The sequence below is a fragment of the Trichogramma pretiosum genome, unplaced genomic scaffold (genome assembly GCF_000599845.2).
Source record: "Trichogramma pretiosum strain Unisexual culture from Peru unplaced genomic scaffold, Tpre_2.0 scaffold22, whole genome shotgun sequence".
Lineage (NCBI taxonomy): Eukaryota > Metazoa > Arthropoda > Insecta > Hymenoptera > Trichogrammatidae > Trichogramma > Trichogramma pretiosum.
Window position 1 is genome coordinate 822960 of NW_019640932.1, and position 27753 is coordinate 850712.

The 27753-nt window shown below is 35.7% G+C and overlaps 1 protein-coding gene across 9 annotated transcripts; it reads left to right on the forward strand.

Moving 5' to 3' along the window:
- The first annotated feature begins 685 nt into the window (after positions 1-685).
- LOC106648954 (spectrin beta chain) lies at positions 686-27753 on the forward strand. 9 transcript variants are annotated; one of them, XR_002763385.1, is made up of 21 exons: positions 686-1074; positions 12812-13155; positions 13742-14934; positions 15124-15895; positions 15972-16280; positions 16415-16726; positions 16808-18277; positions 18425-18824; positions 18905-19334; positions 19437-20457; positions 20538-20629; positions 20707-20811; positions 20886-21034; positions 21111-21148; positions 21620-21682; positions 22632-22742; positions 23294-23443; positions 24250-24517; positions 24604-24786; positions 25459-25810; positions 26633-27753. XR_002763385.1 is itself a non-coding variant. In XM_023457803.1 (20 exons), the coding sequence occupies exons 2-20, from the start codon at positions 13020-13022 to the stop codon at positions 26634-26636; spliced, it is 7206 nt and encodes a 2401-aa protein (XP_023313571.1). In that variant the 5' UTR covers positions 686-1074; positions 12815-13019; the 3' UTR covers positions 26637-27753. The 9 variants fall into 9 exon arrangements, 1 of the variants encoding a protein (XP_023313571.1); XR_002763384.1 differs by having other exon boundaries at positions 12815-13155; XR_002763386.1 differs by having other exon boundaries at positions 12815-13155; positions 21623-21682.

Consider the following 27753-nt stretch of genomic DNA (forward strand, 5'->3'; position numbering starts at 1 on the left):
AGAGAAATCTAGTATTTGAAAGAGATGCTTCAATTTTATAAAACTGAATCTCGAAGAAAAAAAGAATCACGATGTTCTGTTTTCTACTTGTGGCACCTGTCTGAATACGGCCCATTCATCTCCTACTACTCCAGTGTGAGTAAACATTGAATCTGCGTACACACAATACGCTCCGTTCAAAATCATAAACTCCGAAGTTCACTTTGACCCCATGCACACACACGTGCAATGCAGACACAACGATGAGACATAGCAATATACCTATAATACACATGCCACAGCTTACGCGTACGAGAATTAGTACATCATAGGGCGTTTTATACTGCGACTGCTGCAAACGTAAATTCAGCGTAGTAGGGTTTGCCCCGTATCGAAGTAAGCGGCAATAATAACAATGGTATAAGGGGTTAGCACAAACAGAGCCCCTACTTGGCTAGGTTCGAATTTCGAGCCGCCGCAGAGTTAAAGACCTTTTAAGTAGTGTATATCCTATAATTTACGGAGACAAGGCCCGGGCACGGGCTAGGAGTATGTACCCGCCTGCGCAAGCGTACTCAAATCCGTCGCAGTGGCGCTACTACTCTCACAAGGCACGGTATCGTGCGAATGTGTGTGTAATCCGTATATTATGGTCTGTCTCGCAGCGTCAGAGTGAGCACCGCGAAGCCCAACGAGTGCATGTTATATAGGAGGCCGCCGAGCTATACTCCAGTCGCGCGCCGGTCGCAAGAGAGATACAATCGAGTTGGACGAGGTTCGTAATACGCGTGTGTTTATGAAAGGTTATAGCTGTCCACGGCCGACGCAAGTATATGTATAAATACATATATAGTGAAGAACGTTGTAAGAGTGGCTTGAGCGAACGGAAGAGTTCGTGCAGAGCATTGTGTCAGCGTTTTAAATAAAAAAAAAAGGTGCATTGTTCCAATTTGTGAGTTGTGAAATTCATCGAGTGACAAGGGTGGCCGTGCGCAGACCTTCCCTGCAAGAAAGAGAGCGAAAAATAGAACTGGTTCTTGACTTTATGCTGTGGCTTGTCAAATTCGACGCCAGCCCACTCCTTGAATGCTCGGGGTATGTAAACATTCGGTGCAGCGGTGGCTGCACGTCACTCGCATTATACACCTAATAGTGGATAAGAAAGAATCCCCAATACCGACGTGCATTTACACACATACACAGCGATAGACAGCTCGCGGCGGCCCAGCCAGCGTGCGCTTTGCGCCTGGCATAATATAACTCCGATGCGTGTAAAAATGGCGCTCGTGGTGCTCGACTCGATATATAGTCCGTAGTATACGCACACGCATACACACACACACACACACTCGTTCACTCACAGCACTGACACATCACTCTTTCTCTCGGTTACAGTTTATTTCGATGCTTTTTGATGACGCCGAGACGACGAGCACAAATATTGTGGGTGTCTCCTACCTCGCCTGGCAGAACTTTTTCTTAATTCGTTTCTCGATTGCTTTAGTGCCGGTCTTCGGGGCCAGTTTGCGACGGCCCTATATATACTCTCACTCATTATGCAGGGCGTGAGATGCCGTAGCGTGGGTGTTTTAGCGTTTCCATAGTGGAGCGTATATAAGGGAGAGAGAAACAATTGCTTTAGTGTAACTCGTGCAGCTCGCACATACAAGCCAACATTCGTGGCATTTTATAGTTTTTAGAGGTCTATTTATAGGAAGGTGTGGATTGTGTATATATACACACACAAGTATGGGTTATGTACATATATACTTTTGCAAGGGGAGCGCTTATAACCGGATGATCTATACAGTCTGCTTTTACGAAACACCGATGATTCCGCAAAAAGAACTCCCGAGTATCGAGAAACGATGCGAGACTTTATATCAAAAAAATCTAGCATAACTATTAAAAGCTTTTTAGAATCTAAAAACGCGCGTCTACGTGTAATTTTTGAGATGACTGGCTACATGTCGTCCAACCCACGCAAACTTTAGCGTTGCGATTATGTTACTGCTTTGAATTACAATATTATAGATAATCATTTTTATGGGTTATTCAAAAACAGTGCTGAATGGAAACCATTAATGTATAGTGCGTGGGTGAAAAAACTACGTCAATATTTGTCATTCAATTTAATTTCATTAAAGAAGCAACTGTCGGCGTCGCGAAATTGTCGTGAGATTCATAACGGCACACTATCTTCTATCGACTCTTTCCGTACAATTTTCTACTTGTATCGATAATGATGATCCCTCGGACGATTGTTTCGTATCGTGGAGCATCATCACTTACGATAACTTTTAATTTCACTCCGAAGAACCTAGATTCGAGCGAAATTTCAAACAACTTCTTGCACGCGTACGCACTTTTTCCACGCCCAACTTGTCTTATCTTCGACCCAATTGCCCAATTGTATTGCAGAGTGTGCGAGTGTTATTATGAATATATATTGGAATAGGCTGCTTCAGCAGCCGGAAGGCTAGGCCGGGCCGGCGGACTGAGAAATTCCTCTCGAAAAGAGCGTTTAGAGCGAGAGAGAAAGAGAGTTCGCGAACTTATGCTCTACCTACTATATGTGTTGCATGATAGCATAAAAACACGTAGGCAGATCGTTGCAGTCCTTTCTTGGACTTGTTACGATATATGCAAAGTTTCTCTACGCGCGCTCGTATTATAGTCGCAGCGGCTAAATTATTTTCAATCAATTCTCAGAAAAGCTTGCTATTTTTCTCCAAGAAGAGAAATGGCGGACTTAAGGTTCAATTGTGTTGTTTCAATGGATGATGTAGGTTCTAACAAATTTCAGAACTACAGAGGTATTTTTAGATAAGGTATCGCTCGCTAACATTGCACTTGAACGTAAGCATTTAATTATAAGTCCACCTTCGTCGTCTTTATTTTTAACCTATGTCGCGCTATTACCGCCGTGAACCTCTAAATCTCGCACCGAAAGCTCTTTCATGTATCTAGCTGTAATTAGATTTAGTCTCTATTATAAATTTACTTTCAATCAACCCAATGGAATTAATTCATATGGATCTTAGTTTTATCTTTCACATATTTATATTTTTATGATATATAATTATATAAAAAGGAAATGGAAAAATTGTATTAAGGGCTTCGTTTCCTGTCTTTTTCTCATTGTTTTTTTTTTCGTTGTTTTTTTTTTTTAACTTCGGTTGAAGGTACTTGTTCTCTTCAAAGTAGGTGTACACCAGCGTTCATTCGATCAAGCGAAAAGAGCTGTAACCTACTTTTCCGCTGAAACATAGTAATAAACATTTTACGAAGATAATTCGTGTAAAATTTTGTTTTCAAAATAAATCTGGCTTGTTTTTTTAATATTGCTTTAAATTTTTTTAAGATTTCATTTCTTTATTGAATACTGTAAAGAAAACCCGTAGTAATTAAGAGGAACTTATTAAATATTTCCTGTTTAAGGACTTTAATGAAACATTAAAGCTTTCATGATTTTCATGAAACATTGAGAATTTCCATCTTACTCGAATTAAACTTTTTAAAATTAATTCGTTTTAATTATGAGACACAAGATTAATTAAAGAAATGAAAAATGGACGATTTATTTACAGTTATGATTAATATAGTCTTATTGGTTAATAAGAAGACTTTCATCCTTGAGAATATCGATTGCAAAATGGCACTTGAAATATTTTATTATGACGAATGTCCTAGCTTTTGCTCTTTTTATACATGTTGACACTAGACAGAAACGTTTTATGCCCTTTTTTCTAGTACTATAAATATTATTCGTAAAAGTAAGTATCGAGCAATAGTAAATTTATAAGTTTGTTCAATCATAATCAAATGAAGTTACTAAATAGCATCATGTGCATCTCAGCCTACTTAGCAGACTGTTATTGCCTTGAGAGCTCCGGTACACTACCTATACGTGTCTTGAATATTTAATAATAATAAGAGATGGAATGATATTTTCTACCGTATAAGCCAGTATTTGTATGAAATTATTTTTATCGCTGATGCTCGAGTACGACAAATCGTGAGTCATGAAGAAGATTGATAATCGAGATTGTCTATACGCGTAGCTAGAGTACCATACCTAGTTATATAATGCAGAATTTGGGAGGAAACGTAAAATCCGCTACGTTTTCAATGTTCATCGGAACGAAGGTCGAAAACAGCAATGTGTGAATGATATGTATAGTGATGAGATACGACAAAATGGTGAACCAAACAATGATCAAATTAGGCGTATTGTTTTTCGTCCTTTGCTGCATCTCGATACATTTTTTATTATTACTTCGTAACATTATTTGTATTTTGATAAAAATTTTATAGTAATTATTAAATTATAGACTTATTAATATTTAATATCATCTGAAGACGTCTTCCGGTTTGTTTTTGTATTTTATTTTCTGCTACATTCATTAGTGGCGCGTTAGGTTTAGTTCAGCGTAAGCATCTTTTTATTTATTCCATGACTCAAAAACCAGTTTTTAATTGATGTCGTTGGTGCATTTTTCTCGAATATCTCTGTTCCTTTTACTTTAGAAATGATATATTATGCAACTCTGCCAACGAATTGTATGTGACAAAGTCTTGTTGAGTACGTCTTTATTTAACAACGACTTTCTTCTTCGACTCTTCAACAGAGCGGCATCATTCAGTATAACCGTAAGGTTCGATGGCTCCCACTCGCGCTGCGTTCACGCGCGTTGCGGATGCGTGACAAGAAAATAGAAGGAGGACTTTTTTAACACGCCCGCGTGTGGCGAACTGTAACGACGATGGTTGCTTCGTTTGGCTTCGCACAGCTACTTCCTCAACCCGAACTCAGTTTGCTCACAATATTATTTTATTCAATTTAATACTTGCATTTTCTTGTAAATGATAAATTAATAATCATTTGTGTGCCTCCTCACCTCCAACCCTCCATCACAAAACAGTGTTAATTAACTGTTTAAATTTTCTAAATGTATAAAATGATTGTTTGCCTAGAAGAAAAGATAAAAGAAAATATAATTAGAACATAAATTATATATAATTAGAAACAGATAATAGTGAAATACATTTTAGACGTTCTCTAATCTTGAAAAAATCAAATTTTTGAATAATGTTATAATGTTATAAAAGTTTCGAGAATGCAATAATGCCATGAATGTATTCATTTAATTAACTGACTGTGACATCTTGTTATCTTGTTACATTTATGAAAAATCGAATTTTATTTCGATTTAATGATTTAAAGAATAGAAACAGTGGGTCACGCATTGAGTAATATATCCTCTCTTAGCATAAATACATCATAACGTGTTATACGATCATGCATATTTAAAAGTCAATTGGTCTGTACAAGGTCCTTTAGAATATACAGGTTATGTTGTTTTGCACAGAGTATGGTCAGTAGTCATGAGTTTTGTAAATATTTATTTTTTTGAACGGGAAATTAACGGTACTGTCGAAATTTTAATTTAAAATTAATCGTAAGATCAATTCTATATTTAGCTGAATTTTTCAGTAGTTTTAGTATTCATTCATTAAATTTAATTATATGTAAGTACTACTATATGGGATTTTTATGTTGTCGGGTGAAGATTATTTGATTATTGCCTATAGTTTGTATGATAATCCAATGATTGTATATAAGTATTCTAGTAGTTAGATTTGGGTGGCTTGCAAATTAGCGTAGGACTGTCTATTTTTGTACTGAAATTTTTTCCATGATCGATTTTTTGTTATCCTAATAATTTGCCTTGAGTTTTTTCTTACCCATATAATTGTGTCGCAGCAGAGATTGGCCAACATGGCTGTTTTAATTATCGATTTTCCATCACCCAATGAAACCAGGTCGCCAAATAATGCCTTGATCTTTTGCACACCCATTTCGTTCTTGCAGTCATATTTATAAAAAGATACGATGACTTCGTTTTCAAAGATTAAATTTATTTAAAAATATGACCATTCGCATTAATTTTTGTTAAAGTTGTTTCAAAGTTTTGATCGTTTTTCTTTCTGTTTTGTCCGTTGCTTTATCAAAGGTAACCCTCACGACTAGATGTCACATAAAAAAGAAATGTTCATAAAATATGATGCGGTTAGCTTCTAATGCAAATTTTACTGATTCTTTAAAATTGCAATCTTACTTGCAATACAATTTTACAAATCCGAGCTTTATCAAGAATTTTCATTAATTCTTAAATCTAATTAATTTAAGTAACTCAAGTTATTGTATATTGTAAACAAGGTCGCTGTATATATTGTGAATAGGTCTCATTTTCACGTTCATCTAATATTAAACAATCACTCGTAACGCGTCTTCGTTGTCTAGATTAGCACAAATGCGGATGTGACGTAGGCCCTTCTCTTTCTCACTTATTCACCGGCCCTCTAATGGATCAACTACTACTTGTAGGTTCCGAGTTTTATTTTTTCCGACTTTCAACGCCACAATTATGTTCACTCCAAATGGACAATTTTGAGCTCGTTGTCCTCCACTCACGATTGTTTCAAACTTCAATAATAAATTTGTTCAAAATTTCTTTAGTAAAAAGAAACGGTAAATTTTTGTCAAACAGCTGGGTAAAAATAAAAAGGATTGCTTCAAATGCCAAGACTTTCAATTATTATACAAAAATAAGTTTTATACATGTAAAATGAGTATAATGTGTTAAATGGCCAGGTATGTTAGGTGTGTTTTTTGTATTTCTGTGACATACTGTATCTGTATAAACAATATTCAAACTTATCTTTTATTGTTCTTCAAAATTATTGATACAAATTTTCTGAATTAAAAATTTTTTCAACTCATTTCTATTAATAGTTCGGCTCTTAAATATCAGACTATTAATCAATAGAGCACGTGCTGTATAAAAATATTCTATTATGAGTCAGCAATTTGACGGCATCAATATATCTTGTTTAAAAGTGCCGAAAAAAGCTTGCTTGAAATTTCTTTTCAGAGTTTATAATAACTATTCTTACAATAACCATTTTGTTTCAACATTTTTAATCTCTTACGCCCTTTTTCTAATAATTATGATATTATCTTTTTCAATTGAAATCTGACTAATTTTTAGGAAATAATTCTTTTGTTTGCAATCAAGTTACATAAATTGATTGTGTTATTGAACATTATACATGTATCATATACTGCACTGGAAAGGTCACTGACTTTGGTGTACCTGCATTGGCAAACAGTACTATACTAGCTGGCACCGAGACGATACTCGCCGATGGCTATAAAGAAGAGAACTGTAACCTATTTTTAACTCTTCCTTTTGTCTTGATCTTGTTTCTCAAAGAATAACATACAAAAGCTTTTTTAGTTGGTTTTCTTGTTTTACGTACACTTTTTTTAAAATTACACGAACTTTTTGTACCGACTTTCTAAAAAATATAAGATCTTAACTATAAAAAAATTGGTTTAAGATCACTCTGGTGCCAAAAGCACAAGTGATTACAATCAGCCTCGGATTGTCCTGAACATTTTTATCATATTCTACTGTAGTAGACTTTATCTTTTACGTAATAATGTATGCTTGACAATGTTAAGTAAAAGTCGACGTCGTTAAGAGATGATATTTTTATATCCATCACGTTTTTCCACGCTTGGTTTTTGCAACCGAACTCGCTATGAAAAAGACATTTGTTATTGCATTCGAATCATCTCAATGATAGAAGTATAAATTTCCCATGCATCGATGTTTTCTCATTACATTTTTTATGCTTAATATTTAACCTGTCCACCTAGCCTGTAAATGCAAGTACATCATCCATGAAAATTAACGGCAGACCACTACGAGTCATGCCAGCGTATATCGCGAGCTCTCAAAATAGACACTACTTCAGCATGCGAATAATCAGACACACTCGGACGAGAATCATACAGCGGCATTTGTTATTCTTAAGAGATAGACAGAGTAGACAAATGGCTTCTTAAATTGATGAATGTAGTAACTTTCATCACTACACGTTTGTGTACGGAACAGGTGTGGCACCGCTAGCGTAAAATTGACTATTAAACATTTGATAATGTGATAGTCACGTCTCATCGGTTCTTTTTTTTAAGCTCAGTCAGAAAATTACTTAAGTGTATTGAATAAGCTTTAGTAATATCTTGTCTATTTTTAAACGTGCACCAGCGTCGCACATCATTATTTTAACTTAGCTTACTGATTGCTTTGTTTGAATATTATTATTATTATTATTAATTTTTAATTTTTACAAGAAAAAATTATAAACATGAATATTAGCCGCATTAAATATAGAGTTGTCAACATTTGCCCAGTAGTCGTGCGAAAACATTATATAGAGCATAGCCGCCCGCGTGCCAACAAGGCCGACCGATGATCGTGAATGTCGGCCACCCTCGCATTGAAGTTTTGCTTTTTTTTTCTATAGGTGTGTTTTGAGTGAGGAAAGTAAATGCTATTGAACCCGCCAAAATTCTATGATACTGTACAAGACTTCTAAGAAAAGAACTGAGTGTTGCGACACTCATATATTTCAAATTTTGGGCTTCCTTAGAAAATAGTCAAAGAGGTCGAATAGTGTCAGAGAAAAATTGAAATTGTGATAAAATTCTATGCGTTGGTCTTAACCTTTCTTCAATAGTTTTCTTCGACTTTAATGAATTTATAAACTCTTCAAGTGCAGAGAAAACCTTTAAAAATTAGTTGTAACATTCGAACGTATTCACTTTCCTTGTTGTACGTTTGTGCGACATAACATGCAACAAAAGTGTCAGAAAAGCGATAGGTGAAACTGATAAGGTATCTTGGGAAAAAAGGATGGGGATAGAGAGAAAGAAAGAGAGAGAAGAGAGAGAAAGGTAGCACAAGTTGTATGTATTACATACGCACGCGCATGGAAGCGCCGGCGCAATGCCGGAAAATCAATAGTTGACTCCCATAAAGTGGGTGGGTGGGTGGGTGTGCAGCTGCCTAGTCATTCGTTGCTCCCCTTGCGCTGCGGTGCGTTTGTATGCGATGGAGATGTGTACACGTACTTTTTAATTCAAAAGTGGTCAGTTAGAGTTTGTAAATAATAATTTTTTCACATTTTAACTCTTTGAAAATATCCTTACCTAAAAATATGTGTGAGGTTCATTCGAATTTTTGCACTCCAATAAAGAAATAATTGTAATTCTCTCGACCTAAATTGGTAGTATACTGTTTTCGTCCTGAATTTATACATGATTGTTGATTTCTATGACATCATTTTTTTAATGATGAACTATTTGTATTACTAAAAAATTTTTCAAATAAACTGATATATTATTTACATTGTTCTTATTGAATATTTTCAGTTTATGAAATAAGTTTAGCTATAGATTCAACTACCCCAAGTAAACCAACTTGTACTTCGTAACGGTTTCCTACTTTTGTCTTACCTAAAGCTCGAAATGTAGGTATGTAAGTAGGGGTCTACCGAGCTTCTACTTATCCTTCGGTGTGTTTATTTTGTTCTATAATAAACCTTCTGATCGAGTTGTAGTTTTCACCCTTGCCTATGTAAACCATTTTACTCAATGGAATTAATATTTTGTATGAAATGAATTAGAAAAAGCATACTTTGCGAATCGATGATTTCGCACGAGATGTAGGAAAAGACGTTAGTTAAAAAATACTCCACATTCTCCCGATGTATGCTCAAGGCGGTGGAGTGGCAGTGACAAATCGTATACGTATGTTTAAAAAAACCTTGAATCTTGTCTCCCTTGCTTTTGAAGAAAGCTGCGAGCATTAACCCTGGCTACACCGCTGCTGCGGCTACGTACGCATGCTTGTCTTCGGGTTATGTGTGCTCGCGTTTCATCCCGCAACTCATCAGCCGTCAGAAATTGCATTCGTGAAGTCTACACGACAACTTTCCTTGGCGCATGCAACGGCATTCACAGAGAACACATTCTTTGCCAATAATTAATGAGGTAGACGTCGTTGGGCAAAGGGCGAAGGTCGTCTTCAAGTCAGAAATAGTTAATGCTATACCTTACTTTCTCTATTTTTTTATGCTAGTGCGTTCGCCTCTACACTCTGCAGCAACACTACACAAAAATGATGCATTGGTCTTATACAAAAGTTACTTTACCTATTAAGCATTTTTATTTTCTGAAGTACATTTTATAATAATGAGCGACATGGTTTCAAATATTTGACTCACACCTCTTGCTCTATGAGATTAACTTGGAAACGATAAAAAGTATTTGTTTCATAATTTTGCTAGGTAAAAAAAAATGAAAAAATTTTGCTCTATGCTGTGTATTGGCGAATGCTGCAGCGTACACAGCGATGCATCGTATAGATAAAAATGATTATCTTCGAAGCTTACATCACGCTCTTTACAACAAAATGATTCAGCCTCATGTGCATGCAAAAATCAATTTTAAATGACCTTAGCTTCAACTTTGCTTAACATTTTTAATTACATTTTTTGCTCCAAAAATTTGTTGCAGTGCACAATTCAAATTCAACAGCCAAACAACTTTTTGTTCATTGTTTGTAAATGTAGCGCAAACTGAATGATAAAAGTCACAATCATTATTTATTATAGGTGTGAGCTAGCAAGCATTAAATGCATACACATGAGCGTCAATGATGAAGGCACTTGCGTAATTGCTCTTAATTCGGTGTGTGTGTGTGTGTGTGTGTGTGAGCGTGTACGCCGGTCGTTATCGCAAATTTAAGGTGGCCCGAAGACTATAGGGCCGTATGTATAAGTTAAATTTTGGGCCCTGCAGATGGCCCTCTAAAAAATTGTTATACCTATTGGAATTATTTTTATCTCGTTTTATTTTCCTTCATTTTTCTATAATTTTCGTTTTTTAAGAATCTTTTATTCACTAAACCGTGATCCAATATTGAAAGTTTGAGAAAATTGAATATAACCTAAAAATATTTTGACTTTTCATTAAATATCTTGAATATTATTTGAAAAATCTGTCGTTGTTATGCTCCAACGAAAGGCAAATGAATAATCACTCGAGAAAAACTGGATTCTTCAAAATTTTATTGCAAATTACGAATATTGAACAGTAATTATGACCGACTCTCATAAGAATGTCTGAAAGTCTAATACTTTTTTATTTTTCGTCAATAAGCATGCCTACAAAAGATATTCTTAAAGTTTTAGGATAAGTTATCTTATAGTATGCCTATTTTATGTATGCGCAAATGAGCAACAATTATTGAAACTTGTATTATACTTCAAATGAAAAAAACACCCATTTTTCAATCATTTTACGTCAATTTATTCATTTTTTGTCCTTCAAAATTGTTTCTTATTTTTAAATATTAATAGACAATACATGATTGTTTTTACGTGTAGTTCAAACTATTGTATCTGTGTCATATTAGCGTACTCAGAACTCATCTTGTTTTTATTTTCAATTTAATAATCAAATAAATGGAGTACTTGTGGTCATACACACTTTGTAGAGAAAAAATAATTATTTTTAGATTCGATAGAAAGAGCGATAAGAAAGTTTTTACTCGTAATTCCAGCATCATGGATAAACTGTAACAGACAGGAAATATTCTCGCTCAATAAAATCATCTCTGTTATATATACAGATACTTCTCACGTATGCATGTATTATATAGGCCACTTCATAGCACACCTAGTGAACGTTCATCGGTGACTAAATTTTAAATCAATATTGCAAGTCTATGGTGAAGGAAGTGTTTCTGTAGACTCTTCTGTTCTTTGGTTGCGTACGCGATGAGATGAGTACACGTTCAGAGCCTGAAAGTAACATTTTTTTAAAATTAAAGTAAAGTTTTTATTTCATAAAATAAATTTTCCCGTGAACGTGAAATTAGTTATTAAACCAAGCTTGGTAAGGCGCGTCGCATGAAACACGCTCGATAATAGCTGCACTTGAAAGAGATCAGTTTGCAATCTTGTACTTTTGGCACGCGTTTATGGCGGTTGGAATATAATGAGGAATTTTATCGTCAGACGTTTTTACACTGCTACAAGCCGTTTATTGAACGAACATCAATTATGTATCCCCTCGAATGACCTCACTAATCTCCTGATCATCGGTGAGTCTTTATTTTTGCCAGTCAGACACTACTCTGGATGAGGCTCCATAAATGTACAACGTGTATACATTTTGGTACAGAGCTATTTCATTATGTGGATGAATCGAAATAATTTTATTTTTTCTTAAAGGTTGATATCTTTGTATTACAAGTAGTATTTAGTGTCCTACTTTTCTTTACCTCTCATTTTTATTTAATATTTCTTTCACGCATTGAACTCGACCGTTTTGTGTCTGCAATTATATCGATTATCCAAAAATTATTTGAGTTGTTAAGAGATGCCCTTAATTAAACTGTTTAAACTTTTTCATACATTTGGCATGTTTGATAAGAAATGAAATTAATATGAAAGATATCGTTGATATTAAGGATGAACATAATGTGCAATGCGAATTCCCTCTAGAATATCTCGCATTTAGCGTATACAAACTATTGGATTGTCTGTGTGCGTATGTATTAAATTCTGACGTGACATCACCCTAAAGAGTGACGTAATCAATGTGACCAGCAACGACGGTCGCTTAGATTTTTTATTGCGGGCTAGATTGTCTAGGCCATTCACTTTGCACTCGTAGAGGCTATGCTCTCAATCACCTGTAGGTACGCGAGAATAAAGGTTGAATTTCGAGGAAAAAATGTATCAGTAATAAATAAAGAGCCTAAGTTCGTGTCAAATCTATGGAGATGTTACTATCTTATGAATTAGTTAGAAATATGTTCTATTTGAAACGAAAAAATATTTTCTTCAAAATTTGAGTAAACCTAGTACGATATTAAAATTTTTCTAAAAATTTCGTTTTTCTGTTTAGCAGGAGCGGCCAATGATATTGAGCGCAAGTCGGGGCTGCGTAATCTAGCCAAAGAAGAGTCTCAAACATCGAGGATCGAGTGGCAGCGACAGCCGCAAATCTCGGATCATCACGGGAGAGCGGCTGGAATATTTTTTTGTTGTAAAACTCATTACAACTGAGCAGTTGAGAAGGCGACAGCGACGACGACCACGACAACGTTGGCAAAATGACGACCGACATCTCGGTGCAACGCACCGGCTGGGATTCGACTCTTCAGCAGGAGATCGTCGACGAGTACGAGTACGATGGAGGAAATTCCAGCTCTAGACTATTCGAACGATCGCGTATCAAAGCTCTAGCTGGTAAGATTTTTCTTTGTAATTTTATTTTTCTCTTGGGTGATAACGCACTTAAATCAGGCAACATAAATAGTTAACATTCGAGCTATAAAAAAAGAAGTGTCAAGGATGAAAACGATTGTATTTCAAACGAGCGCGATCTATTAATTTTCACTGAGAGAGTAAATATTACACCTAAAAAATAGATAAACCTACTGTTGATATTTTATATATACATAACCCAAGTCTCTCTCTCTCTCTTCCTCTAGAGACTAGGCAGCACTTGTTATTGTTTCACTGTGACTTTAATACATGCACGTGCACGCGCGCTCGGCTAGCCAACGCCTGCAGCCGTCTAGTTGCAGTGTACGTTGCTCATTACGCAACATTTGCACGGTATATGAATTTATGCTCATATTGCACACACACGCTTATATGTACATGATGATCTGTCATTTCTCGACGCTGATATGTAATCGCGGTAACCCAATTTTCGCGCGCGATCTCTAAAAGCGTGTACGTATTTATCTGCATAATTCTGTTTGACTCGGAATTGTCGTTTGAAATCAATACTGTTGGCGATTATCTAATTATTTATTTTTCTCAACAGGTGAGCGTGAACTCGTGCAAAAGAAAACCTTTCAGAAATGGGTGAACTCTCACTTGGTCCGTTGCTCGTCCCGCATCGGCGATTTGTACGTCGATTTGCGCGATGGCAAAATGCTCATCAAACTTCTGGAAATTCTATCGGGCGAGCGTCTTCCCCGTCCAACCAAAGGCAAAATGCGAATTCACTGCCTGGAAAATGTCGACAAAGCACTGCAATTTCTTCGGGAACAGCGTGTTCATCTGGAAAACATGGGCTCTCACGACATCGTCGACGGTAATCCACGTCTCACGCTTGGTCTCATCTGGACGATCATCTTGCGCTTCCAGATTCAAGACATCACCATCGAAGAAACTGACAATCAGGAAACCAAGAGCGCCAAAGACGCTCTGCTTCTCTGGTGCCAGATGAAAACTGCTGGATATCACAACGTCAATGTGAGAAACTTCACGACCAGTTGGAGGGATGGCTTGGCTTTCAATGCTATCATCCATAAACATAGACCAGACTTGATTCAGTTTGAAAGACTGTCCAAGTCCAATGCCATTTACAATTTGAATAATGCCTTCAATGTGGCCGAAGACAAATTGGGCCTCACTAAATTGCTCGATGCCGAGGACATCTTCGTCGACCATCCCGATGAAAAATCCATCATTACCTACGTCGTCACCTATTATCATTATTTCTCTAAGATGAAACAAGAGACCGTCCAAGGCAAAAGAATCGGCAAAGTCGTCGGAATAGCTATGGAAAACGATCGTATGATCAGAGAATACGAGTCATTGACTTCCGATCTTCTGAAATGGATCGAATCGACCATCACTGCTTTAGGCGATCGTCAGTTTGCCAATTCTCTAATGGGTGTTCAGGCGCAGTTGTCCCAATTTTCAAATTACAGAACGGTTGAAAAACCTCCTAAATTTATTGAAAAAGGAAATTTGGAGGTTCTTTTGTTTACTCTTCAATCAAAAATGAGAGCTAACAACCAGAAACCTTACACTCCAAAGGAAGGCAAAATGATCAGCGACATAAACAAGGCTTGGGAGCGACTGGAGAAGGCCGAACACGAACGAGAACTAGCTCTCAGAGAGGAGCTAATCAGACAAGAGAAACTGGATCAATTGGCTGCAAGATTTAACAGGAAAGCTAGCATGAGAGAGACTTGGTTGTCCGAAAATCAACGTCTTGTTTCACAGGTCAGTATTATTTTAGATTCATATTGACACCGGTTCATTGAATGATTCATCAAATTACGCAGAGTTGCAGAATACTCAACCATTCATTTGGATGAATCGATTCGATAGATTGATCTACAAACTTGATGAAAATTATACAATGATACTTTTTTAAATCTCGATTAAAATCAACAAATTTTTATTTTTTAGGACAATTTCGGCGCTGATTTGGCAGCTGTAGAAGCTGCTGCTAAAAAACATGAAGCTATTGAAACCGACATCTTTGCTTATGAAGAGCGCGTTCAAGCTGTCATGTCAGTATCGCAAGAGCTTGAAGCAGAAAACTACCATGAAATCGAGCGGATCAACGCCCGAAAAGATAATGTTCTTCGCTTGTGGCACTACCTGCTCGAACTCTTACGAGCTCGTCGCTCTCGTCTCGAGGCATCTCTTCAAATACAGCAAAACTTCCAGGAAATGCTTTACATTCTTGATAGCATGGAAGAGATCAAACTGAGATTGCTCACCGATGATTATGGCAAACATCTAATGGGCGTTGAAGATTTGCTGCAAAAACACTCGCTTGTTGAGGCCGACATAAATGTTCTCGGGGAAAGAGTCAAAGCAGTCGTAGCACAAAGTCAGAGATTCCTTGATCAAGAGGAAGGCTACCGCCCGTGTGACCCATCTACTATTGTTGAACGTGTTCAGCAACTAGAGGATGCTTATGCCGAGCTGGTCCGTCTCGCCGTCGAACGTCGCGCACGTTTGGAAGAATCTCGAAAATTGTGGCAATTCTACTGGGACATGGCTGATGAAGAGAACTGGATTAAAGAAAAGGAACAAATTGTATCTACTGGAGATATTGGTCACGATCTTACCACAATCAATTTATTGCTTTCCAAACATAAAGCACTGGAGAGCGAAATTCAGTCTCACGACCCACAACTGATGGCCGTTGCTGCTATTGGCGATGAACTTGGTAAGTGAATTTTTACACTTCAAAAACGATTTTTACTGTAAAAACTTTTTGTAACGATACCTAATTGTACTTGCAGTACGCCAGCAACACTTTGGATCGGACAAAATTGATGAGCGTGTACATGATATTCTCCAAATGTGGAACCATTTGCTAGACTTATCAGCATTTAGGAGGAAACGCCTCGAAGGAGCAGTTCATTATCATCAATTATTTGCTGATGCCGATGATATTGATGCTTGGATGCTCGATACTAAAAAACTTGTTACTACTGAAGATGTCGGTAGAGATGAAGCTAATGTACAATCACTCCTCAAGAAACACAAGGATGTTTCCGATGAGATAAAGAGTTATTCATCAGCTCTTGAGCAATTGCACCAACAATTAGGTACTATTATCACTTTCAGTTTGAATAAATAAAAATGAGTTATCTTAGATAATAAAAAAAATAAGTTATCTTAGATAATAAAAAAAATAAGTTATCTTAGTATTTGGTGCTATGAATAATTATTAATGTTTTAGAACTTCTGGCTGAACAAGATGCTCAATCACCTCAAGTGGTTGATCGTTTAGCTAAAGTTGACGCTGATTACAAAGAACTCGATGAACTGGCTAAGCATCGTCGACAACAGTTACTGGATGCTTTATCTCTCTTCAAACTCTTTAGCGAAGCTGATGGTGTGGAGCAATGGATCAATGAAAAGAATCGAATGCTTGACACCATGGTTCCTGCTAAGGACATTGAAGATGTAGAAATCATGAAACACCGATATGATGGATTTGAGAAAGAAATGAATGCCAATGCTTCACGGGTCGCCGTTGTTAACCAATTGGGTAATTTTATTGCATTTTGACTCTTCATTATTTTTGTATCGTAATTTTAAAAAATTTAATCATCATTAAATATTTTTGTAGCCCGACAATTATTACACGTAGAACATCCGAATTCACCTCAAATCGTACAGAGGCAAAATGAACTCAATCAGAAGTGGGCTGAGTTGCGTGACAAAGCAGAGTCCAAACGAGAAGCGCTCAATTCTGCTCATGGAGTACAGACTTTCCACATTGAATGCAGAGAAACTGTTAGTTGGATCGAAGATAAGAAGCGCATAATCCAAGAGACCGATGGATTGGAGATGGATCTAACTGGTGTTATGACTTTACAACGTCGTTTGAGCAGTATGGAAAGAGATCTTGCGGCGATTTCAGCCAAACTTGACTCTTTAGAGAAAGAGGCCAAGCTTATCGAAGGAGATCACCCAGAAGAAGCTGAAATCATCCGAGAGAGAATTTCTCAAATCCATACTATCTGGGAGCAGCTTAAGCAGTTGCTGAAAGAGCGCGATAGTAAATTGGAAGATGCTGGAGATTTACATCGATTCTTGCGTGATCTTGATCACTTCCAGGCCTGGCTTACCAAAACGCAGAAAGAAGTGGCCAGTGAAGACGAACCCACAAGTTTGGCTGACGCTGAAAAACTTCTCACTCAGCATCAAAACATCAAAGAAGAAATTGACAACTATACTGAAGATTATAGCAGTATGATGGTTTATGGAGAAAAATTAACATCTGAAGCTCCTGATAAGGATACTCAGTACATGTTCTTACGCGAGCGTCTTAACGCTCTCAAAGAGGGTTGGGAAGAATTACACCAAATGTGGGCTAACCGACAAAATCTCCTGTCCAATTCACTCAACTATCAAGTCTTTGATCGCGATGCCCGCCAAGCTGAAGTTCTACTGTCACAGCAAGAACACGTACTTTCTAAGGACGATAGCCCATCGAACTTTGAACAAGCCGAAAACATGATCAAACGCCATGAAGCCTTCATGACTACCATGGATGCTAACGATGAGAAGATCAATGCCGTCGTGCAATTTGCCGCACGTTTAGTCGATGATGGACACTTTGCCGCTGATAAAGTTAAACGAAAAGCAGAGTCTATCAACGAGCGTCGCAACACCAATCGGGACAAAGCTCAACAAATGATGGATCGTCTGCGCGATCAGCTACAGCTGCAGATGTTCTTGCAAGACTGTGAAGAACTTGGAGAATGGATTCAAGAGAAGCACATCACTGCTCAAGATGAATCCTATCGAAGCGCTAAGACAGTACACAGTAAATGGACAAGGCATCAAGCATTTGAAGCTGAAATTGCAAGTAATAAGGATAGGCTGCAACAATTGCAAATTGCTGCTGATGAGCTCATCAATCAAAAGCCTGAGCTAACAGAGATAATCCAGCCAAAGGTTGCTGAACTCGATGGTTCATTTAATGAATTAGAAACGACCACCAAAGACAAAGGTGAAAGACTATTCGATGCTAATCGCGAGGTTCTCATTCACCAAACTTGTGATGACATTGATTCCTGGATGAATGATCTTGGTAAGAACTTATTTGGTATCATTATTTACTCTTTCTGACGAATGACTCACGTGAAAAAATCAATACAGCAAACTTTAAAAACATTAGCTATATAAATTAGTCAGTCAATGAATAATCTATTTTCCTTTTTCTTTCTTTCATCAACAGAAAAACAGATCGAGAGTACCGATACTGGTTCAGATTTAGCATCAGTCAACATACTAATGCAAAAGCAGCAGATGATCGAAACCCAAATGGCAGTGAAAGCCCGTCAAGTTACTGAGCTCGATAAACAGGCTGAACATCTTCAACGCATTGTGCCGGACGAAAAAATGGAAGAGATTAAATTTAAAAAAGAAAAAGTTGCCCAAAGATTTGCTCAACTCAAAGAACCACTTATCGAACGACAGAAACAATTGGAAAAGAACAAAGAAGCCTTCCAGTTCAGACGCGACGTTGAAGATGAAAAATTGTGGATTGCTGAGAAAATGCCACAAGCTACCAGTTCCGAATATGGTACCTCTCTCTTTAATGTTCATACGTTGAAGAAGAAGAATCAATCTTTGAGGTAATTTTTATCTAGTATTTCATTGCTTAAACTTTATTTAATTTGCAAGTTTTGATATATTTTACTTTTACTTACTTCAGAACCGAAATCGACAACCATGAACCAAGAATAAATCTAGTCTGCAGCAACGGTCAGAAACTCATCGATGAAGGTCATGAAGCTAGCGATGAGTTCCGTAGACTGATTCCTGAATTGAACGAGAAATGGCAACAACTAAAGGACGCCCTAGACGAGCGAAATGCACATCTTGCTCAGAATGAAAAAGCCCAGCAATACTTCTTCGACGCTACCGAGGCTGAATCCTGGATGTCGGAACAAGAATTGTACATGATGGTCGAAGATCGTGGCAAAGACGAAATATCTGCTCAGAATTTGATGAAGAAACATGAGAGCCTAGAGCACGCCGTTGAAGATTATGCTGAGACTATCAGACAGCTGGGAGAAACAAGCAGGCAATTGATTGGTGATCAGCATCCATTGGCCGATCAAATCGCAGTTAAACAGTCACAGGTAGGTCAAATTAAAGTTTTCTATCATGTCCTCAACTGTTATAAAATTTAGAAAAATTAATTTAATTTATGTGGTGATCAAAAAATTCTCATTTAATTTCAGGTTGATAAATTGTACGCTGGATTGAAAGACTTAGCTGGAGAGCGTCGCGCCAAACTAGATGAAGCTTTGCAACTATTTATGTTGAATCGCGAGGTAGATGATCTTGAGCAATGGATATCCGAACGCGAAATGGTCGCTGGCAGTCACGAGCTAGGTCAAGACTACGATCATGTCACGTTGCTTTGGGAACGATTCCGTGAATTTGCTAAAGACACGGAGGCAATTGGTTCTGAGCGTGTCAGCGCTGTCAACGGTATCGCAGACTCACTCATCGCCGCTGAACATTCTGACGCTGCTACTATTGCCGAATGGAAAGATGGTTTGAACGAGGTCTGGCAAGATTTGCTCGAACTCATCGAGACTCGCACACAAATGTTGGCGGCAAGTCGCGAACTACATAAATTCTTCCACGATTGCAAAGACGTTCTTGGACGTATTCTTGAAAAGCAGAACTCTATGTCAGATGAATTAGGCCGTGATGCTGGTTCGGTTTCTGCGTTGCAGCGCAAGCATGGCAATTTCATTCAAGATTTGTCAACCTTGCAAACACAAGTATCACAGATTCAGGAAGAATCGGCCAAACTACAAGCAAGTTATGCTGGCGACAAAGCTCGTGAGATTACAAATCGCGAATCCGAAGTTGTTGCCGCTTGGAACAACTTGCAGTCATTGTGTCAAACACGAAGAAACAAATTAGACGACACAGGCGACTTGTTCAGATTCTTCAATATGGTGCGAAATTTGATGATTTGGATGGATGATGTAGTTCGTCAAATGAATACCAGTGAAAAACCACGTGACGTCAGTGGTGTCGAACTCCTGATGAATAACCATCAAAGTCTCAAAGCCGAAATCGACACACGAGAAGATAATCTTTTGAGTTGCATCAGTCTTGGAAAGGATTTACTGGCTCGTAATCATTATGCTAGTGATCAAATTAAGGAAAAACTTAATATTCTCACTGAGCATAGGAATGCACTGCTTCACCGCTGGGAAGAACGTTGGGAAAATCTCCAACTCAGTAAGTGCATAGATAGTCATTGAATTGTAAATAGCTAAGGTCAAGATATTAATCACGATTTCTTCTCAATTTTATAACAGTTTTGGAAGTATATCAATTTGCCAGAGATGCTGCCGTTGCTGAAGCCTGGTTGATTGCTCAAGAACCCTATCTAATGAGCCAAGAACTTGGAGTAAGTTCATTATTTTATGATGACTTCGAATAATATTTTTAAAAGAAAAATATTAATATTCAATTTTTTTATTTTAGTGTTCCATTGATGAAGTTGAAAACCTCATTAAAAAACACGAGGCATTTGAAAAGTCAGCTGCAGCTCAAGAAGAAAGATTCAGTGCCTTGCAACGTCTCACTACAGTCAGTATAATTATGATATGATAGCAATTTCACATTTTTCGAATTATGATTCAAATTTCTTCTGCTTTTTTTAGTTTGAACTTAGAGAATTGAAACGCCGAGAACAAGAAAGAGAAGAAGAAGAAAAACGCAAACAAGAAGAAGCAGCAGCTGCGGAAGCTGCTAAACTCGCTGCTAAAACAACAACCGTCTCTAGTCCTACTGGCGAGCTTGTTGGTGAAAGGTATGTCAAGTACTTGTTATTTTTTGAATTATCATTCCTATCAGAGTTGAATACTCATTACACATTATTTTTGCAGATCGGAGGCCGACGGTGCGAAAGCCGATGACGATCGCGGTAAGTGTCTAATCAATTCTTCAAATTACATTGTAACTGTATGCCCCTCCTCGCCAAAATCTAGTTCATCAAATCCTCAAGTCTCACGTACTTATAATTCTGAATACGTAGCATTTATTTATATTTTTTATTGCGTGTGATTAGATTTTAAGATTATTTTCGTGACAAAAGCGAACAATTGAGGTTGAACTTCAAAATAACAATACATCTAAAACTAAATGGTTCAAGTACTTCCAAAAATTTTCAATATTAATTAAACATATAGTTTAACTGCTTTATCGTACTTTTTTCAAATTAAAAAATTTCTTTAAAAGCTGTCGCTACATTTATTTTTTATTATTTTTTAACATAATGTTACGAGAAAATCAAATGTTTTACTATCCATCTTTACTATTTTCCTTTACAAAAAAATTAACGTATTTCCCGCCTCTATAAAATAATTTAACGCGGCACGGAATGCACAAACCACAGCAGCACTGCAAAAGACTTCAGCGCGAGCATCGCTAGCTCAAGCACAAGAAAAGTCCAAGGAAGGTGAGTGTTTGTCCGTTGCCGTTGTTTCACATAGCAAAAAACAAATGCAAAAACTTTCATCGTTCTGTGATGTTTATACATTTTTTATATTCTCATTTCTCATTTCATCAACTATGTGTTTCTTGTTTATGTCTCAATGTTTTCATAATTTATAATTATGTCCATGTTAGAATACACGTAACATTAAGTTATAACTTTTGCGTACACATTTTTTTAATATAAAAGCTTTGGTGGTGATATATTAATCAAAACAAACAGGAAATGGTTCAGGACGGCTAAGGTGCTGGAATATTATAATTTCATTTTATATATATATACATTTTTTGTTTTCAGCTTACTCTATACCTCATAATATTAATACTTAAATATTAATATATTAATACTTTAATAGTTAATTCTATTCAAAAGCAGTGATTGTGAATTAATCAATTATAAAAGTACTTCAATCATTGCCCTTGGAATTATAGATACATTTCAATATTTAATATATAAAATAGGTGATGGACGAATACAATATTAATTTTATATACAAATCATTATCCTTTAGAGGGATGGAAACTTTTTAATTGGTCTTTAAATGTCAATGAACATTACTTAAAAATGTTGGTCCTCTAAAGATTAATAAGGATATTTCAGGTTGACATGTTATATTAAATATTACAAGCTTATCTAACATACTAAACTTTTTGCACTTATATTTGCACTTTAAGTCTTTAAGCTAGGCACAATGATAAATATTAAGCACTCGTCATGATCCCAAGTTAGATGCGCTTTTAGAGTTTAGCTTAGTTATTGTTCAACATTTTTTTATTCGAGCTTGACTGTTTTCGTTTGCGGTTGTCATACTTCACAAATTAAAGCGAACGTTACGTATTACCGCTTGTTTTAATAAAAATGATAATTCGATAAAAATAAATCTTGCTCTTGATGTTATGAACGCGATATGCAGGAGTAGTTGTACAGGCTCCGAAAATTGAGAGCCGTAAGATCGCAGCTGAGGTTTCCATTTCTCAATTGCCGACTACGTCTCCACAAAAAATTCCATCGGCTATTCCTTCAAGTAAGTTCAGAAGATAAAGCGGCCGAATAGAATATTATGTTTAAAATAAATTTTCATGTCCTTGAAATCTGAAACGAAAAACCATTGAAGCTTCGCGTTATTTTTACAGCAATTTTGCGGTTATCAATATACTTGGGATAATTATAGTAGGGGCTAAAGTAAAAACTTATAGAATAAACGTAAACAGTAAATAAATATTGCACGTAAGACTTTGGAAAGTAGAAAAATTGACTACTTTTAAAAAACTGATCGCATGACGTACATGTGCATGATAATACAAATTTTATATCAGTTGCTATAATCGTAGTTACTATATTAATTTTACTCTTTATCCAATTATAATTAACATTAAAAATATAATTTTAATACGTGAGCCTTTAAATCAACCTTATAGGATATTTAATTCGCGTTTATTAGGATTTACGAGTTCGAAACGAAATTTCTCCTCCCTAGTTAAATAAATGCTATTAGCCTTGTTTGCTCATCCTTAAAATTTGCTTTTTCTCGTCCTCTCTTTGCTCGCGTTTATAACGAACCGAATAAAAAAGCAGCATCGAGAGGAGGTTCAGATTCTGGTACAATAAGACGAAAGCATCGCAGCCGTAGTAAGTCGCCCTTCAGAAGCTTCCGATGGCCAAAAAAGACGACTGTCGTTAAATCGCCGAGTTTGGACCGTAGCAACGCCAGTGACGACGAGTATGGTAAGTCTCCGGCTAACTCCACAAGTACGGGGATATTGGTGGTGGATTACTTCTCTCTTTTTCAGGTGCCACTAGCTGCTCATCAATTACAAATTTTTTTCAGCTACTGTTGCTGCATAATTTTATTTTTACAAGACTTTGACTATTTAATATCATATAATTGAAGAAATATATTATAGGAATTACAATATAATATTTATTTTATGGTAAATTATGTTAAGTTTTGTTATGTTTAATGTTACATTATATCAAAAAATACTGAATCTAAAATGGCCCAACGTGATTAGGAATCGTTTTAAAATTTACAGATGATAAATACGAGTTTTATATTTAGTTAATGCTCCATTTTGTAAACGATAAGTAGGTTATGATGAATATTAAAAAAATCAAATTAACACATTTATGTGTTATAAAACTCAAAGGGGTATGCATGCTGATTTCGAATAAACATATTCGCATGGATATAAAATTGTGCAATCATGCGGGATTTGCTATAAGTAACTAATAAACATCATTTCAGGTGCATCCGTGATTAAATGTTGACATCATTTCTTCATAATCATGATCATCTATAAAAGATCAAAAACTGCGTCAATTTTATTGATACTTATTAATATACATTAAACATATTTGAATAATATTCGACAATGTAAGAGTTATTTACAGAAAAAATATTTTATTTAAAGCATTAAAATTAGCTGCTCGAACTAGTGTCTAGCTGTTGCTTCACATAAACGTTTAATTTACAAAAGAAAAAAAATCTGTCATAAGTTTCACAAAAAATTCTCTCTGTTTGAATTATATAGAGGCCCGTAGCCCAACAGACGACGAATTCGAAGGTGTCCTGGTACGCAAGCACGAATGGGAAAGCACAACTAAAAGAGCAACGAACCGCTCATGGGATAAGGTATACATGGTCGTCCGAGGTCAGAGTTTGAATGCTTACAAGGACCAGAAAACGAGCAGAAATTCACCCGAACAGTTGTACAAAAACGAATCGCCCCTTGACCTCAAGGGTTCGACTATCGTAGTAGCTAGTGATTATACCAAGAAAAAACATGTCTTCCGTGTCAAGTAAGTTATTTCATTACAGTCATCATACAATCATTGTTAGGAGCGAAGTGGTAACTATAATTTTCTAATGTGAAATACTTTTATAGGACGCAGAGCGGATCGGACTTCTTATTCCAGGCCAAAGATGACGCTGAAATGAACGAATGGGTATCGGTACTGAATCAAGCAGCTCAAGGTGCCTCAGTTTCCGGATCGTCACGAGCGCACACACTTCCCGCGCCAACTCAAGCTGAAACTAAAAGACGCAGCTTCTTCACTCTTAAGAAAAAGTAAGAATTACATCTACAACATTTTTTTGCAGTCTTAACATCAGTACTAAAGGCATGAATCGTTGAATAGGTCGAATTCTTCATCATATCTAATTAACTTCTATGTATACTTTAACTCAAAAAACTATAGTAATAATAACATAAGATTCAGATCACTTAACTATAATTATTTATGACGTCTCATTATATTAAATTTCTAAATAAGCGTTGTATTAATATTTCAAGCACGATAAGTTAGACTTGAAGTTTTATCATAAATTACTGAAATTTATTTAGTTATATCACTTGATCACTTTCTTGAATACGTATTTACATCACCTCATTTAATATCATGTTTCCGATCATTTGTAAATTTTAGAAAAACCAAAAAGTATAAAGACACGTAAAAGTTTTACAAACAATTGGAACAACATTTTTATATGCGGTGAGACAAGTATATTGCAATAGTCTGCAATCGTCACTGCCTGTTATTGCACGTTAAAGCTACGATAAATGTAAAAAATACGTATAGGTAAAATGCAGATGGTTTAGTTTTCGTATACTTTGATGTTCAGTTCATTTTATTTATTTTTAAGCTTGTACTTAAATTTCTTTCGTCAAAAATTGTTTTTCCAATTGTTTTTGTACATATTATTGATATAAATAAAATATATAATTATTTTTATTTACTAGAAAGACAAAAGTATCAATGAAAATGCCACGTCGCTTCATAAGTTTGGGACAACTTGTTTAAAACTGCTAAAAAATAAAGGCTTATTTTTACAACATTTTGCTACTATACTGAGATGTCGCTTCCGTTCAATGATTTGCTACTAATTTGATGTCTCGAAAAAAATGGAGAATTTTTTTTCAGTTCCATTATTTTGAAGAAATTTTAATAATAAAAAACCTGAAACTCAAATTTAAAAACGCATTAAGCAACGAGTTGATCTGAATCACAAGAATTATTTAAAATAAAATAATGTAACGTACAGTTGTTACGAATTCTCGAAATTAATGGCCGCGTAAAAATAATCTTAAGATAGTAAGTTACTTGCTTCATTTTTTTTTATTTTTTTGTTTGCTATAAATTTTATATTAAAGTCATTCCGTCGCCAAAGTTGAAATAAAAATATACTATTTTAACTCTGCTTGCAAGAAACTAGGCTTTTCCTACGATTTAAGGTTAGAAAATCGGTGTTTCGCGCACGCAGTGTTAAAAATACATTTTTTAACACTGCGTGCGCGAAACACGGGCTTTCTAACCTTAAATCGTCAGAAAACCCTAGTTTCTCGCAAGCAGAGTTAAAAAATATCGTTTGCAACTAGTCAGCGAGGAAGTTGACTCACCCAGGAGTCTTTGCACCCTCGCTACGCTCGGGTGAAAACAACTCCTGGGTGAGTCAACTGCTTCGCGCACTTGTTACAAAATATACTATTTTAGTTTTATAGAAATCTAAGTAGTTTTTCAAAAAATATTCTGTTAAATGTCGGAAAACGTCTTTGAAATTTTTCATTTCAACCCTGACTTCGGTTATCCTTTAACTTCCAGGCGCCCGGGATTTTTCAATTGTTCAAAGTCATACTTTGTACAAAATTTCAAATTAAAATTTCATTGTAAAGTTTCAAAAAAGATTAAGTGCGGTAAGCGACTGATTTCTCGGCTTCCTGGAAGTAATTTTTTATAAACTGAAAATTTAATCAATTATTCATCAATAAATTATTGATGGCTAATAAAAAAATTTTTATTGGTATAATATAAAAAAATACTTCTATAAGTTACCATAAATTACTGTTTATGTATAATTCTATACAATTTTACTATTTTTTTATGTTTTTGCTAACATAAATATACTTATTTTTGCAGCTAAGGTGAAACTTTGAAATTCAATGCAAACAAAGAAGGAAGGTCGACCACATTCGGTATGCGTCAAGTAACGCATAAAACAGAAATTTACAGTCTCAAGATATACACCTCCACAATGCTTAAAAAATCGTACAGTAACAAAAATTTAACACTCGCACTTGGTCACTTTAAAATAAAAGTGCTCAAAATTCGTTAATGCAATGGTTAAAACCCCATTTAGCCAAGCTAAATTATTACCAAACTAACGATAAAAAAATTATCCGGCCCAGAAATTATTCTGGTGTAGCATTGAATACGCGCACGATTATTATCGATATGAAAAATAAATTTAAAAAAATAAATGAACAAGCCACGGGGTGGTGCACACTATTGTAATAGAAAGATCGAATATCTAATAATAGCAAAAATGTAATGTTTAAGCTATAAAAATTTAATAACCAATTAATCCCAAGTTAGTGCGATCGATTTTTCTACTTGCATATGAGGACGAAAGATTTGATAAAAAAATTAAATAATCTTCGTATCTTACTAATAAAATATTAAAAACTATCAATACAAAACCTTCATCATCAACTTGCATACATTTTCTATGCATAAACTTGCACATTCGAGCGTATGTGAATTTCAATAACTATTGACGAGAATGAAAATTCTCTGGCCATGCATGGTAAATTAAGCACCAAAAGTACCGCAACTTTGTAGATTATATTAATCTATATAAGAACTATCAGTTCATGTTTTTTTAAATCACATAATTTTTTCTTGTTTAGAATATTATGTATGTTATTTCGTAAGTACTGCTATGAAAAACGTAGTTTTACATTGTAACTTTGATTTTTTGTGTAAACTTGATACCAGTTACGAAAAGATAAATTTACTTTTTCGGTGCAGTAAATAATAATTTTGAAACCGATTTTTTGTATTTTTTAATATCAAAAGAGATGTGTGAATCCAGAAAATGTACTGTTCAATTTTTATACTAATTTGTAATGCGAAATCATATTAGAAAATCTATTATGTACAAACTTCAGCTTTTGCAAACTTTTCTAAGTTACTCATATTTTATACTTCCAAAATAATCATAACTAATTAAAATTTTGAATAAAAGATGTACGAAAGAA